Source organism: Miscanthus floridulus, chromosome 9 (assembly GCF_019320115.1).
Source record: "Miscanthus floridulus cultivar M001 chromosome 9, ASM1932011v1, whole genome shotgun sequence".
Classification (NCBI taxonomy): domain Eukaryota; kingdom Viridiplantae; phylum Streptophyta; class Magnoliopsida; order Poales; family Poaceae; genus Miscanthus; species Miscanthus floridulus.
The window spans coordinates 81,935,693-81,951,543 of record NC_089588.1 but is presented as its reverse complement, the minus strand read 5'-3'; the positions used below and the strand labels follow the sequence as shown (position 1 = coordinate 81,951,543).

The 15,851-nt window shown below is 47.2% G+C and overlaps 1 protein-coding gene, 1 long non-coding RNA gene and 1 other non-coding gene across 4 annotated transcripts in view; 1 reads left to right on the top strand and 2 right to left on the bottom strand.

Moving 5' to 3' along the window:
* LOC136482266 (uncharacterized) overlaps window positions 1-6,879 on the bottom strand; it is an 11,977-nt gene extending 5,098 nt beyond the window's left edge. For both annotated transcript variants that reach the window (XR_010765023.1, XR_010765022.1), the window contains exons 1-2: window positions 6,460-6,879; window positions 6,080-6,150 (exon numbers count right to left, since the gene is read on the bottom strand). This is a non-coding gene — a long non-coding RNA (uncharacterized lncRNA). The remainder of the gene's footprint in view (window positions 1-6,079; window positions 6,151-6,459) is intronic.
* LOC136484419 (5.8S ribosomal RNA) lies at window positions 3,291-3,446 on the top strand. Its single transcript, XR_010765941.1, has one exon. It is a non-coding gene; the product is annotated as a 5.8S ribosomal RNA (ribosomal RNA).
* A 671-nt stretch (window positions 6,880-7,550) lies between the features above and the next one.
* LOC136482265 (uncharacterized) lies at window positions 7,551-9,737 on the bottom strand. Its single transcript, XM_066479490.1, has 3 exons — window positions 9,134-9,737; window positions 8,205-8,312; window positions 7,551-7,820 (listed from the first exon to the last, which is right to left on the bottom strand). The coding sequence occupies exons 1-3, from the start codon at window positions 9,509-9,511 to the stop codon at window positions 7,698-7,700; spliced, it is 609 nt and encodes a 202-aa protein (XP_066335587.1). The 5' UTR covers window positions 9,512-9,737; the 3' UTR covers window positions 7,551-7,697.
* Between the last annotated feature and the right edge of the window lie 6,114 nt (window positions 9,738-15,851).

The following is a 15,851-nucleotide window of genomic DNA, read 5'->3' as shown; positions in this document are numbered from 1 at the left end:
TTCGATGACTCGCGGCCTCCCTTGTCACCGACAGCCTGCGGTGGCCTGCTTCTATGGGCTGCTGCGGGCAGCTGGCTACCGTGGGTGCCTAGCTTGTTGTTGGAACAGTTTTAGTGATGCGCGGCCTCCCTGGGCGGCCGGCAGCTAGTGTTGGCCTGCTTCTGTGGGAAGCTGGCTGCTGTTGGTGGCCAACGTGTTGCTAGAAAAGTTTTGGTGACTCGCGGTCTCCCTCGTCGACTGGCAGCCTGCTTCTACGGGCAGCTGGTCGCCATGGGTGGATAGCGTGTTGTTGGAACAGTTTTGGTTGTACAGTTTTGGCCCGTTGTTGGATAAGTTTCGGTATCTCTCGCGCTCTGTGGACCTTCAGTTGCTGTCCTCGTAAGCAGACTCACCGTGCCTAGCGCAGAGGGATGCTTTGGATGGCTTAACCGTCATGGCTACACTGGCACATGAGTTGTTTTAGACCTATGACTGCTTGGAGGGCCCCCGCCGATGTGCGGCCGACTCCCGGCGCTAGTGTCCTTTCATTCGTGCGGGCACGTTTTGCCTGCTGCATTGACAAGTGCTTGCGTGCTGCTACCTGTTGCATGGGAAGTTGCGTTCGTTACATGTTGTTTACGTCGAGCACATCCTCTGGGTGTGGCTCGTCGGTGTGGGGGGTATGGCCCCCGGTATCCTCAAGACAAGACATGGGCTGCGTCCCCAGGGGTGGCCTAGCCCACAAGATCAAGGCATGCACGGCGCTGCTCGGCGTACACCGCAAGACATTGTATAGTACCAAATATGCTATTTTACTTGTAACCCTACCCCTCCAGAGTATATAAGGAGAGGCAGGGGCCCTCTACTCGACATCATGTATTCAATACAATACACCAAAGACATAGGACGTAGGGTATTACGTCGATCAGACGGCCTGAAAATGTCTAAATCGTTGTCTCTGCGCCTTGTGTCACCATTCGGTTCCTGATTACGCACACCCCCACCGACAAATCTACCATCGCGGGATATCCCTCGGTGGACTGCCGAGCATATTCTGTCGACAGTCGGCTACACGGCACTTGTGGCATTGCCTCGTGCTGCCGTCCGCCCAGGTCGGCACCACCAAGGACACCTCGCTTGCGCTCTTGGTCGCGGATGTGGCTGATGCTGAAGGCCAGAGGGCATCAGGCTCCCGTGCCTAAACATTCAATCTGTTTGGAAACAACGACATCCAGCCCCCGGCCGATGCCTCGTGTGGAGGCTGGCGCTGGTTCGTCAATGAGGACGTGCTACCTAGTTGATCCTACCAGTAGTCATATGCTTGTCTCAAAGATTAAGCCATGCATGTACAAGTATGAACTAATTCGAACTGTGAAACTATGAATGGCTCATTAAATTAGTTATAGTTTGTTTGATGGTACGTGCTACTCGGATAACTGTAGTAATTCTAGAGCTAATACGTGCAACAAACCCCAACTTCTGGGAGGGGCACATTTATTAGATAAAAGGCTGACGCGGGCTCTGCTCGCTGATCCGATGATTCATGATAACTTGACGGATCGCACGGCCCTCGTGCCGGTGACGCATCTTTCAAATTTCTGCCCTATCAACTTTGGATGGTAGGATAGGGGCCTACCATGGTGGTGATGGGTGATGGAGAATTAGGGTTCGATTCCAGAGAGGGCGCCTGAGAAACGGCTACCACATCCAAGGATGTCTGCAGGCGCGCAAATTACTCAATCCTGATATGGGGAGGTAGTGACAATAAATAACAATACCGGGCGCGTTAGTGTCTGGTAATTGGAATGAGTACAATCTAAATCCCTTAACGAGGATCCATTGAGGGCAAGTCTGGTGCCAGCAGCCGCGGTAATTCCAGCTCCAATAGCGTATATTTAAGTTGTTGAAGTTAAAAAGCTCATAGTTGGACCTTGGGCCGGGTCGGCTGGTCCGCTTCACGGCGAGAACTGACCTACTCGACCCTTCTGCCAGCGATGCGCTCCTAGACTTAATTGGCCGGGTCGTGCCTCCGGCGCTGTTACTTTGAAGAAATTAGAGTGCTCAAAACAAGCCATCGCTCTAGATACATTAGCATGGGATAACATTATAGGATTCCGGTCCTATTATGTTGGCCTTCGGGATCGGAGTAATGATTTATAGGGACAGTCAGGGGCATCGTATTTCATAGTCAGAGGTGAAATTCTTGGATTTATGAAAGACGAACAACTGCGAAAGCATTTGCCAAGGATGTTTTCATTAATCAAGAACAAAAGTTGGGGGCCCGAAGACGATCAGATACCGTCCTAGTCTCAACCATAAACGATGCCGACCAGGGATCGGTGGATGTTGCTTATAGGACTCCACCGGCACCTTATGAGAAATCAAAGTCTTTGGGTTCTAGGGGGAGTATGGTCGCAAGGCTGAAACTTAAAAGAATTGATGGAAGGGCATCACCAGGCGTAGAGCCTACGTCTTAATTTGACTCAACACGGGGAAACTTACCAGGTCCAGACATAGCAAGGATTGAAAGACTGAGAGCTCTTTCTTGATTCTATGGGTGGTGGTGCATGGCCATTCTTAGTTGGTGGAGCGATTTGTCTGGTTAATTCCATTAACGAACAAGACCTCAGCCTGCTAACTAGCTATGCGCAGCCATCCCTCCGTAGCTAGCTTCTTAGAGGGACTATGGTCGTTTAGGCCATGGAAGTTTGAGGCAATAACAGGTCTGTGATGCCCTTAGATGTTCTAGGCCGCACGCGCGCTACACTGATGTATTCAACGAGTATATAGCCTTGGCCGATAGGCCTGGGTAATCTTGGGAAATTTCATCATGATGGGGATAGATCATTGCAATTGTTGGTCTTCAATGAGGAATGCCTCGTAAGCGCGAGTCATCAGCTCGCGTTGACTACATCCCTGCCCTTTGTACACACAATCCGTCGCTCCTACCGATTGAATGGTCCGGTGAAGTGTTCGGATAGCGGGGACGGAGGCGGGTCACCGCCCCTAACGTCGCGAGAAGTCCATTGAACCTTATCATTTAGAGGAAGGAAAAGTCGTAACAAGATTTCCGTAGGTGAATCTATGGAAGGATCATTGTTGTGACCCTTAAACAAAATAGACCACGAACGAGTCCCTCGTGCCGCCGAGCTTCGGCTCGGCATTAGGTCCCCGAGCTCCGTCCCGGGGCGGAGGGGCCATAACAGAACCCACGGCGCCTTAGGCGTCAAGGAACACTTATATTGCCTTGCTCGGCGGAGCGATCGGCCTGCCTTCTGCTCCCCACGCAGCGATGATATCTTAATCCACATGACTCTCGACAATGGATATCTTGGCTCTCGCATTGATGAAGAACGTAGCAAAATGCGATACCTGGTGTGAATTGCAGAATCCCGCGAACCATCGAGTTTTTGAACGCAAGTTGCGCCCGAGGCCTTCTGGCCGAGGGCACGTCTGCCTGGGTGTCACGCCAAAAGACACTCCCAACCCACCCAAGGGGGAGGGACTGGTGTTTGGTCCCCCGCACCGTAGGGCGTGGTGGGCCAAAGTTGGGGCTACCGGTGAATCGTGTCGGGCACAGCACGTGGTGGGAGACACTCCGTTGTTCTCGGTGTAGTGCCCCGGCTATCGGCTGGCGCATCAGCCCTAAGGACCCATGGATCACCGCAGCGCATCGTCGCTCGGACCGCGACCCCAGGTCAGTCGGGACTACCCGCTGAGTTTAAGCATATAAATAATCGGAGGAGAAGAAACTTACAAGGATTCCCCTAGTAACGACGAGCGAACCGGGACTAGCCCAACTTGAGAATCGGGTGGCCTCATCACCCGAATTGTAGTCTGGAGAGGCGTCCTCAGCGACGGACCGGGCCCAAGTTCCCTAGAAAGGGACACCTGGGAGGGTGAGAGCCCCGTCCGGCCTAGACCCTGCCGCACCACGAGGCGCCGTCAATGAGTCGGGTTGTTTGGGAATGCAGCCCAAATTGGGTGGTAAACTCTGTCCAAGGCTAAATACAGGCGAGAGACTGATAGCGAATAAGTACCGCGAGGGAAAGATGAAAAGGACTTTGAAAAGAGAGTCAAAGAGTGCTTGAAATTGTTGGGAGGGAAGTGGATGGGGGCTGGCGATGCGCCCCGGTCGTATGCGGATTGGCTTCGCGCCTACTTATGTCTTCATGAGAATAGCTTATGACTTCATGAGAATTGGCTTCGCGCCTACTTATGTTGATCGCTTGTGCTACATTTCTGTTTATGTGCTGACGACTATGTCGTTCTATCTCCACAAACTATGGTTAATGCACCACAGAGAACTATCTGGATTACTCAGTGTCCTCATACCTTTTTGGAAATCGAGGATGTATATGATCAGGATGAGTCCATTTTTGCAGGTATATCTCATACGCCTATATTTAAAATCATGTAGTTAACTATTCATGCTCCTATTCCATCAATACATATCATTTGTGTTTGTAGATGTCATTGGTATGGTTGTGTATGTGTCTGATATCCAAGAAAGGGATGACTTCCAGATGCGTCCGTAGAGACATGTGGTGGTGATGAATGAAAGGTATTTGTTTAGTTGTGAGAGATATTAGATTAAAAATTTTATCATTGATCGATGCGAATCAATTTTGTAACTTGTAGGTACAAGTGCATCATAACAAACGTCAAGGAACCACACCTATTGCGTCACATATGGGAATGGCGGCAAGCGGCATCAGAGTTGCGCACTTTAGCTGTCCTCCATGTACAAATGAATAAAAGGAGAGGTACTGCATTACCGATGTCCTCATATCTCTTGATTAATTAAAGTTTCAGTTATTACATTTTTTTGCTCATGCATGATAGGTGGAGTGACCACTACTAAATTCAAACAAATGGTATTATGTCCTATTCGTATTTGTAATCAGCCGTATGCATTTCAAGGTGAAGTTCTTTTGGAATAATTCATTGATTTAATTTCTCAGATATAGCACTAATCCAAAAGTTTTTTGTTTATAGGCCAACGTAATCGTCTGCTTGTTGATGAAGCCGAACGTCACCAATTTGAAGAATTTGCCCATGACGCTGTGTTGTCTCATGGAGAAGCCATGATGCCTACTCACCGATTTAGAGAAATAAATAATATTGAGATTATTTACACGTTTTTGACATGCACTTTCAATATATGAAGGACATGAATTTAGTTCAATAAGTGTCACTTTGTGGCTTTTCATTGGTTAGAAAGATTCAAAATATGTAGACTGCGCAATGTTGCCTACGTATTTGGTTGCTGCATTTAGTTTGTAATAATCAAAGTATCTAGACTATTTAATATTTCTACCACGAGTTTGGTTGCTTGATTTAATTTATATAATGATCAAATTATTCGAAGCAATGTTGTTGCTTTCTGCTTCACTATTTTTCACAAATTAGTATGGTGAATATCTTCTGAAAAGGAAATGTTTATAGAAAAAACTACCGAATCTAGGCTGCATTCTGGCCCAACACTCAAATGTTGCCATCGAGTTCTCGCTGAGACGTCCCAACCACTGTACACCAAGAAAATTGTACCGAGGATTCCAACATTTATTATCTAAGCATGGGTTGGGAACTGTTTTGAACCTCAAAAGTTGTGATTCCAACCAAACCAGCCCAATCCATTACCCCGTACCCCCAAATCTATCATGCCCAAGACGCACGTGAAAACTATTGCTCCCAACCTAGAGCCATCCGACCACAATCCAAACTGCTTAACCCATTCCAGCCCAATCCATTAGCAGGGTACTTGTGGCTACACCCTTTATGTTTGTATGTCCTAGATGGATGGTCCACGACCACGAATAGGTAAAGAAACCCAACGCACAGACCCTAGATGCCACGTTGCTAAAAAGCTAGCATTTTATTACCAAGTGTTGTATAAACCATTAGTCAAAATTACAGAGCGTATGTCATTAGCATGGTTGAACTAGCTAAGCAAGACTACTACTACCCATGTGTAAACCCACGAAAGGAAAAATTTGAAACTTAGTGAGTATGCAAAAGTAGACACTTGTATGAATAAAAAGTGAATTAAGCTGTATGTATAGATAAAGAATATGGTCAAGGGACCAGGGACACTAACCTTTCTCCAAACTGCTGCTACTCAGAACTATTCAAATGCTTGGTCTTCGATGATCATGAACTGCTCTCCGCCTAAGCGTAACGAACGATGAACCCACACGAGAACATAATCGGTACATGCAAACAAATAAACAATAAATAAAACCACACAACAAACATCAACAGCAGCAACACTAAATCATGATAAATTTATACTATACGTTGTTACGAACTCGTGAGTGTTAGTTTCATCAAAAACCGATTTAAAGCTGGTAAGTTATGATTAAAAACAGGTATCAGGAGCATTTTTGCAAAAGATAAATACGTTTTTTTGCGATTTCCCATAGCAACCAAGACGCACATTTTCATATGTAAAATCAGAGAAACGAGAGAGGCAGGGACCTTTTCTGCAGACACGCCGGCGCTGACCGGCTCTTCCTCGGCCGAGCGGTGATGTTGACTTCGGTCAGCTGTCAATCTTGGCCATCGGTGGGCCATCGAGCGGTCAGGGCGGCTTGGTGACGATGGCGTGTGGTGACGGGAGCAGGCCCGACCATGGCGCCCAGACGGCAGCGCGCACGGCCTGACGACGATCTCCGGCAGAGGCGCACGACAAGGTGTGTGGAGCGGCTCCATGGCTGCAGCTGCAGCGAACGATGGCGAGCCCGATGGGATCAATCTTGGCGGTGGATACGGCCGGAATCATCCTCGTGCTATGGACGCCGGAGAAGCGGTGGGCGGAGAGATCAGAGGCGGCGCCGGCAGGCGAGGTTTGGAAACAACAGGGGCGCCCGATTTATTCTGTGACGTGGAGTCGCACGGATCGAGGGCAAGGGAAGAAGAAGGTTCTGGTGCTGGACGGATCTTCCGCTGGGCCGAGGTAACGGGCCGGCCCAAGTGCAAGGAGGCGCGGCGGAACAAAAGGGTTTCGGGTTTAGGGCCAAACCCACGAGGGAAAAGGGCTTGCGTGGTAAGAAAAAAAAAGAGGGGTACAGCCCAGAAAGAGAGAAGGACTGGGCCGAAAGGAGAATGGCGGCCTAAAAAAAGGAAGCTTTTCTTTTTCTTCTTTTTCTTAAGATTGGATTTTGATCACTTCCAAAACCCTTTACGTTAAAAACTCTCAAATCGTTTTAAACAAATTTGGGGAATCCCCTGTTAAACCATATATTTATAGAACCCATTTTTAAATTTCTTTTACTTAAAAGTTTGGAAGCCAAAACAAACTGTTTTTAACACCTTTTTAAATAGAAAAAACAAAAAATCAAAATATACTTTGAGCTCATTTAGAATATATATCTTAAAGAAGCACACTAAGTGGACTATGGCGCCCACCTCATCCACTTCTATGTGCCCGACTCGTGGGAACATGCAGGAGATACAGCAGAATGAGACTATGAACCAGCTAAAAAACAAGGCACTGACAGAGCTCGGAAGATTTCAGTCTGTTCCGACATGAGGCATGGCCGCCGAGGTTGACGTGAAATCAATGGATGGAACACTGCGAATTGAAGATTTTGATTATAACAGTCTACAGCTATAGTTGTATTTACAACTACACGTCTAGTAAAAAAAGAGAATGTTGCGCTATGTATGACTATTTCTTCTAATCACTTCTGCACTGGTTCTTGCACTGTTCAGGTTCAGAATACATCTGGGGAGGGCCGGCTGAGCCTCTCGTCCTCCAGTAGCTCGTATGGATCAATGTATGGTGGCACCGACACCGGTGTCTTGCTCGCATCGTGTACAAAACTCGGTCCAAAGTACTGCAACGAGAAACCAGGTCAATAACGATGCGGACACTATGGTCCATTCAACTATACAAACATCTAAGATCAGTAGAAGCTGTCAGCTAGATAAAGCTACTCTGCATGCATATTCCAGATGAGTAAACGACAACTCAATAGCAGTAGTTGAAAACAACGGAGTTTGGATTTCTATATTTTCCAACATAGTCAAATGCAGTGCTGCCATTGCAACTGTACCATTCACTGTACAGATCTGTATCCATTTTAACAGAGTTTGTTCAATTATGCTAAAACAAATAATCAGATTCGGAGTCAGGTAATGGATGCAAGCAGAAAGAAAACTAAGAACAGAGCACATATCGACCATTTGGCACATGAGAGGTGAGATTAGCAGGGGCTTACCACATATAAACCAGCAAAAAGAGAAACGGTGACAAGAATCAGGGGCCCAAATGCCAGAAAGAAGGTACTGCCAAGTGATAGTAGTAACTTTGCCCGAGGAACAAGACCCTGTGAAAAGAAATAAACAATTACAAGGGAAAGGCAAGTCACTGGTTATTTTATTATCACATTGTTACTGCTCTGATAACCGGTACTAGACAAAAAATCTTCAGTAAATAATGATAAGGTGAAGACAGAACAGCTGTTGATTATCTGATTATCATATAGTACTGCTGAATAGATAGTTGACAGGTGAATATTCTTCTGAACATGACTAACTGATATAAACATGGATACATGAGCATGGGTTACATGGATACATGAGCATGGGTTCAACTATCAACACAGAACTGATAAAAGAATTGTACTAATCAGGCCCCAGGAATTCCGACGATGCTCTAACACACACCATATGCCAAAAGCACTGCTCATCAGCTCATGTTTACCTACCAAAAAGGATAAAACTAATGCTCAGGAAATTGACAAATTTTTCCTACAAACCAGAAGCGATGTTGATGCAGAAGTACCAATAGAATCACACAAAGAAGCCCAATTTGTCTCCTATTCACAACAGTACATCTCTACCTACTAGCACTAGGAAGACAGAGCAACAATCACCATTTTTCAAGGCTTCCAGCTTAGGATTATTGAAGATTTTTGAAGACCAATTTGTCTCCTATGCAGTATTCACAAACGTGATTGTTGCGCTGTCTTCCTAGTACAACGCTCACGTTTCCATTTTTCAATTACTAGTACAACACGATATCCAGTTCTTGCCTCATTCAACTTGGCCATGCTACAAAAAAATTGATCTTCCAGCTCGGGAAAAGCCGATCAAAATGGCGCGCGCGAGAGAGAGAGAGAGGGAAAGTGGGGGACGGCAAGCGCACCTCGAGGCCCTCGCTGTTGAGCGCCATGGACCGCTCCCGCTGGATGTCCGCCGCGGCGCCGCGCTGGAACTCGGCGGCCGCCACCCGGCGCTTGGTCCCGGCCTCCGGCGCCCCCTCCTCCGCCTCCTTATTAGCGCCCGCGGCCGGCGTAGCGGCGGCCCCCGGCGCCATACCGCGGCGCCGGAGCTCCCTGGCGAAGAGCGACTCGGGCGCCTCGGCGGCCTCCCCCTCCCCCTCCTCCTTCCCTCCCTCCCCGCCGGCGCGGCACCTCACGACGCGGAGGCGGCGCAGCCGTGGCCGTAGCGACGGGGACGCGGCGGCGGCCGACGACGGGCGCATGGCAGCGGGGCACGCGAGGCGGATCACGGCCATGGCCATCGCGGCGGGGCTGGAGACTGGGTCGTCGTCGGTTTCGTGCGCGTCGAGGCGTCGCGAGGCGTTGTTAGGCGGAGGAGAGGCGGCTTGGCCTTGGCGGCGGCGCGGGCGGGATCTGGCCGTCGTGTCGGCCTCGACGCGGAATGGAGGGCCGGGATCCCGCGGAGAGCTCGTGCGGCTGGGGACGGACGCGGAGTGGTGGCGTGTGGAGGAGTGCGGGGACGGCCGGACGCGGACGGGGCTGCGGCCTGCGGTAGCACGGGAGGCGGTGGGCGGGACACGTGTGCGGCCGGCCCTCAGGGAGCTGGAGTTTCTTCTGTAATAAAATTTAAAAAAAAAGTCTGGAGTTTCTTCCTTGTGCAGTAACTTTGGGTCCTTTCCTCCTATCTCGATTCTCAACCAGACAACCAGGATTTTCAATTCTGTTCTGTTTTTTTTTCTCTCTCTCTCTTCTGGGTCACCAATAAATAAAATCATTGAATTTGGTGAAGCTCGTTTCGTTTTAGGTCATTTATACCACTGTCTTTGGTGGTTTGTAGCCTGCGCTACGAGGATCCGTTTGTAGCTGTGTCGTGTAATTCTTTTTTTTCTCTTAATAAAATATATGCTATGGTATATTCTTGAAAGAAAAAGTAAAGCTCGTTCCGAATTCCAGATAGATTCAAAATTTCGAAATTCTAAAATGCCAGTCCAATCTGATATAGAGTTGGAAGTCACGACATGACTTGCGGGCCAAAAGGTTAGACTAATGTCAGTGACGAGAATGCGACCAAATAGATTGGAATGGCGGCTTCGCTTGGCTACGTACTCCTGCAGCGCTCAGCCTATAGTAACTAACTAACTAACTAACGTTAAAGCCTGTTCGGTTGGCTGGTTCATATCGTTGCTGGCTCGTGAAGAAATACTACTGACTAATTTGTGTGAGAGAAAAATACTGTTTTGGTTAGAAATTTACGATCATTTATGATAAGCCACAGCCAAAAGAACAGACTGGTGAGATATTGGTACGTACGTATGTACATTCTAGCGTGACAGTAGGCGTTGTTTGTGATAGTAGGCCCACCGCGAACGAAGATGTCTGCAGGCGCATGTGCACTACGCGGTGTGACCCACACGTACGCCCACCCACATACACGCAGCTGCCTCCAAGAGATAGCGTACGTGTGCATGCGAACATTCATGGGAAACCTGTAGGGATCACTCCTCCAACCCACCTCATCTCTTGAAGCTAGACAGACAGACGGCCGGGTTGTTCACAGCATCACAGTTCCCACAACATGCAGCTGATGGCGTGTGTGTGCATCTAGTCTATGCAGGCTCAATAGTAGCACGGTCACTCTCCAAATCGAGTACAAGTCACCAATAAAATCATAATTTGAGCAGAAATCACACCTTAAAGCAAATACAACCGGTCAATAAATGGAGCCATCAACGGAAGCTGACGACAAGCTTGGGTACGACCGCGACGGCGAGACGGAGGTTGGGTGCGGCCGTGATGGCGAGGAAGGGGACCGCTGGAGCACGTGACTGCCACGACGCCGTGGCCGCCAGAGCGCGAGCCGCCGTGCACTACCGGATTCAGCGGCACTCGGCAAACCCCAATTTACACTCAGCAAAGGCTTTGCCGAGTGCTGCACTCGGCAAAGAACACTTGGTAAAAAATGGGTCGGCAAAGGTGTCTTTGCCGAGTGTTTTTTGTCGGGCACTCGGTAAAGTTGGAACCGAAAAAAAACCCGAAAAAAAGAAAAAAAAATAAAAAAAATTGGATTTATTTTAATCGGTGGAGGCCCCCACCGGCCAGTGTGCCCGCCCATCTCCGACATTTTTCGCGTAAAATTCGCAGTAACGCGGCCGGCGGGATTCGAACCCTTCGAACCCGCGACCTCTCCTGCGCGTGAACCTCCTCTATCACTACACCACACTGTCACTTGTGTCTGGATTCCGTTTTAGTTCCCAACATATTATACTAAACCGAGTGTAAATTGCTTATTTGAGGCCCTAAACGAATTCAAATAAAAAAACTGTAAACTACAAAGTTTCATAACTTTTCGAGTACACTTTTAGTTTAGGAAGTTTTCCATCTGAGGTCGTTTACAAAATTTAAATTTTAAAATTTTGAAATTCAAACGCAGTTTTGCATGACAAGATGATTTCAAATCAAAAGGTTGCCAACTACAATGTTTCATAACCTTTTGAGATCTACAGAGTTTATTTTGGTTGTTTTTCCATCCGAGGTCGTTTCAAAACTTCGAATTTTAAATTTTTGAAATTCAAACACAGTTTTGCATGACAAGATGATTTCAAATCAAAAAGTTGACAACTACAATGTTTCATAACTTTTCGAGATCTACAGAGTTTATTTTGGTTGTTTTTCCATCCGAGGTCGTTTGAAAAATTCAAATTTTAAAATTTTGAAATTCAAACACAGTTTTGCATGACAAGATGATTTCAAATCAAAAAGTTGCCAATTACAAAGTTTCATAACTTTTTGAGATATACAAAGTTTATTTTGGTTGTTTAGTCATCTGTTCATCCGACATAGTCGTTCTAACATTGTTCACAAATCTTATATATCTCTCTTGTAGTTTCATAAACTATAAGAGAGATATGTTAGATTTGTGAACAAATTTACTTTTACTTTGTCATATGAAGAAAAGACCAAAACAAACATTGTACATCTTGATGAGTTATACAACTTTGTAGTTGAAAACTTTTTTATTTAAATTAATTTACTGCTTTAAAATGTGCTTTGAAAGCTTCTTTGCCGAGTGTCAAAAAAAACACTCGGCAAAGAGCTTTGCCGAGTGTCAAAAAAAACACTCGGCTAAGAAGCTTCTTTGCCGAGTGTAAAAAAAACACTCGGCAAAGAGCTTCTTTGCCGAGTGTAAAAAAAACACTCGGCAAAGGCGTCTTTGCCAAGTGCCCGAAAAACAACACTCGGCAAACCACTTGGCACTCGGCAAAGAGCCGGTCTCCGGTAGTGGTGGCTGCGGGGATGCCGTTGCCGTCGGGACGCGCGGGCCCCGGGGCACGGTCGCCGTTGCGCTGGGGACGAGAGGCCGCCGGGCGGGGGCGCGGAGGCTGGCGCGGGAGGGAGTGGTGGCCGGTGTGGTGAGGAACGGAGAAATTTGCCGTGCGTGGAGAAGACGCTGTCCGCGACTCAGGTGGAGAAGTTTTGTGGGGTGGGAATATAGGGATAAGGTAGAGAGAGAATGAAAAGAAAAATAAGAAAAGGAAAAAGGAAAAAAAAAGGAAAAAAAAAGGCTATATGGATATTTCACTCTTCAACAGCAGGCAAAGCTGTTTTATCACACGCTTTTTTCAAACATGTTCAGCTCCATTAGAGAATCTGGTTCACCACAGAAGCCACGGCTAGAGCTATTTTTGTGGCTGCAAGCTCTATCAAACGGTCCCTAAATAAAAGATTGAGCAGTCCGGTGCTGCCGCTCCACCATACCGAGTAGAGCTGTCTGTCTCCCCGCATCACCACTCCTCCATACTGCGCAGATGGAGAAGTTCGGCGTCGTCACTACCCATACTATTTAGATGGATCTGTCCGATGCTAAAAAATGGAACAAGATCAGCGACATCTTGCGGACGTATCAAATGCTGAAGAAGTAGGTGTGGCCTATGGTTAATGGCAACAACAACATGAGTTACTGGACACGACAGGGGTAAAGAAGGAAAAGGTTTGTGCAACATCACAAGTGATAGGTCAACATTGTTTCTGCTACTACTGCTGCTACTACTAATACTACTACTATTGTTTAGGAGACTCTTTCTTATACTCACTCTGCCCAAATGAAATAACTTTTAGAATTATATTAAATCAAACTATTATCGTTTGAGTTGAAGTCTATTGGCCAAGAGATAATATTATTTTTTTCTTCTCCCGTTGCAACGCACGGGCATCTTTGCTAGTAGATTTAAAAACATAAAAAACTAGGCTCGTCGATGGAGATCCCTTCTCGGGGCACGCTGGCCGAGCCCGCTCCATCCGCGCACGCCGCCGCTGCCAAACCTAGGAGTCGCATGCGTCGCCACCGCCAGAAGACACGCCGCCACCTGGGAGCCACTCACGCCACCACCGTCTTCTCAGATCTGTAGCTGCCGCCGCCACCTAGTCCTCGCAAATCCACCGAAGCACCGCTGCCGAGGTGCCTCTCCCACCAGGCCACCTCTCCAGCCGAGGCGCACAGCCCCCGGCACTAGGACACGTGGCCCCCGCAGTTGGATCCGCGGCCCTCTCCATCGCCGAGTGCGAGTAGCCCTCGCCACCAGGCGCGCATGGCCCCCGCCATCGACGCCAAGAGAGCATAGGGAGAGAAGAGAGAGGCACCGCGTGCCTAGTGCTAGGAGATGAGAGACAGAGAGATATAGTTGAGGGAGAGGATGAGGAGACTCCAAACCCTAACTTCTCTATATATATGTATTTTTTTTATCCTTCACCAGGCTCTATGGCCTTATAATATGAGACTCAGGCTCAGCCAAATCGCGAGCAGTCCAACGAGTTACAAAATCAGAGAGGGGATCGGTCCATAGACAAAACTGACCCGGGTCCCAACTCATACCCAAACTAGCAAGCTCGTGCGCAGACGAGTTACATGACCTAGCATAGATAACAGGTGTTATGGGTCTCTTTGGGCCTCGGGCATTTTTCAGACCTGTTAGGAGGCCCACCTCTGTTAATAGATTTTGGGAGGCAGGTGATTTATGACCGCCTCTGTAAATCCATTTTGAGAAACGGGCATTTGTGACCGCCTCCGTAAATAAAATATCCACCTCAGAATATCCTTAGGTATTTTACGAGGCGGTCAAATTTTGTGACGCCTCCATTAATGATTGGGTAGTGTTTATTGTGAAGATTATTTTATAAGTAACTTCACGTAGTTACTCACAAACATAATGTTGTTATACAGTCAACATTCCAAGCACAAATAATTCTAAAAAAAATCCAAGCACAAATTCTAGATAAACTTTACTTATTGTAGTCGTAGAATCAACTCAATAATAAGATTACAATAAAGTTATAAAACCGCACCATATAGAATCGACATTCTAAAAGTATCACCAACCATACCAAATAAAAAAAAGAATACAAAAAAAGGTTTTGGAAGGTTTGTTAAAAAGTAGTGAGAAAAGATTAAGCAAAAAAGAATGCCACGTGTTCTTGATGCGGGGAAGGAGTTGATTTCCGATTCCTGCATAATGTAACACTGTTCCCGATGCTCACGTGCGGACGCTGCTGACGCATCACAACCTAGTCCTTTTGATTGACCCGCCGGCCTCATTGTAGCTAGCCCGCCCCCGGCTACGATACCGAGGACAGCGATGGACGACCGCCAGATGCATGTCGGAGAACCCGACTAGGTACGATTCCAGGGTTTGGCTGCGAGGACTGGATCATTGCGTCTTCGACGTGGCTAAAATACCGCCAACATGCCTAATGTGTCACCCAGTCCCAGGTACGCATTCATCAATATTTATCCTTGTTTCCTTACAGCAGTCAGTAGCACGCATTCAAATTGTTGGTTGTTTTCATTCTACCACTACCACCTTTCTGCTGCCTCATGTTTACTTCATTCACCTTAGATCTTCTCGAGGAAGGATGAGGATGGCAAAGGCTCATGCCATACATTCGCGGCTGTCTTTCTTCGAGGAATACCTCAAGGAGTACTTGGTCCGAAACGACGGCGAGATCGCCGCTCTCTGCGCCAACGAGAAGCCGGAGAAAGACAGCGCCTATTTCTGCCGCTGAGCTCGCCGCGCTTCACGCGGAAAGGAAGCGTAACAGGGATGAGGGCAAGCCTAGCTGCTGTGTCATCACCAACGAACCTGACGACAGAGATGGAGAGTTCGTTGCTTCTCCTGATGCTGCAGCCAGACTAGTAATGTCCTCCGATCCTGCCTGGATTGTTAGAATAATAGGTAATTTCCATGTCATTTTAATTCCATAATTTAACAGCATGATGATGACATATAAAGAAATATTAATCATTAAAATCATGGTATCGTTTATATCCATGGTGAAAATACATGCTAGATCATGTATCATGTGAAACATATGAAAAACAGAAACATGTGAACTTGATTCATAAATCATAACAGAGAGAAACTGACATGATATACATCTCATATTTGCAACAACCATAAGGGTACATATGAAGCAACATGACTGTAACAATAAAGCATATGTGTAGAGCATAAATTTGACAGAAACAGACATAAGACAAGTCTGAACATATGGAACAAACTGAGAGAAGATGAAACGATCATACCCTCCTGTCCGTGATTCCGAAGTCGACATGCTGTACTCGAGGAAGGAGACGCCGGTGATCGAGAA

Coding starts and splice junctions, on each gene's coding strand:
- LOC136482265 (XM_066479490.1), bottom strand. CDS start 9,511: ATGGCCATGGCCGTGATCCGCCTCGCGTGCCCCGCTGCCATGCGCCCG. Junction 8,313..9,133: donor TCAACAGCGAGGGCCTCGAG/GTGCGCTTGCCG, acceptor TTCTTTTCACAG/GGTCTTGTTCCTCGGGCAAA. Junction 7,821..8,204: donor TTTTTGCTGGTTTATATGTG/GTAAGCCCCTGC, acceptor TTCTCGTTGCAG/TACTTTGGACCGAGTTTTGT.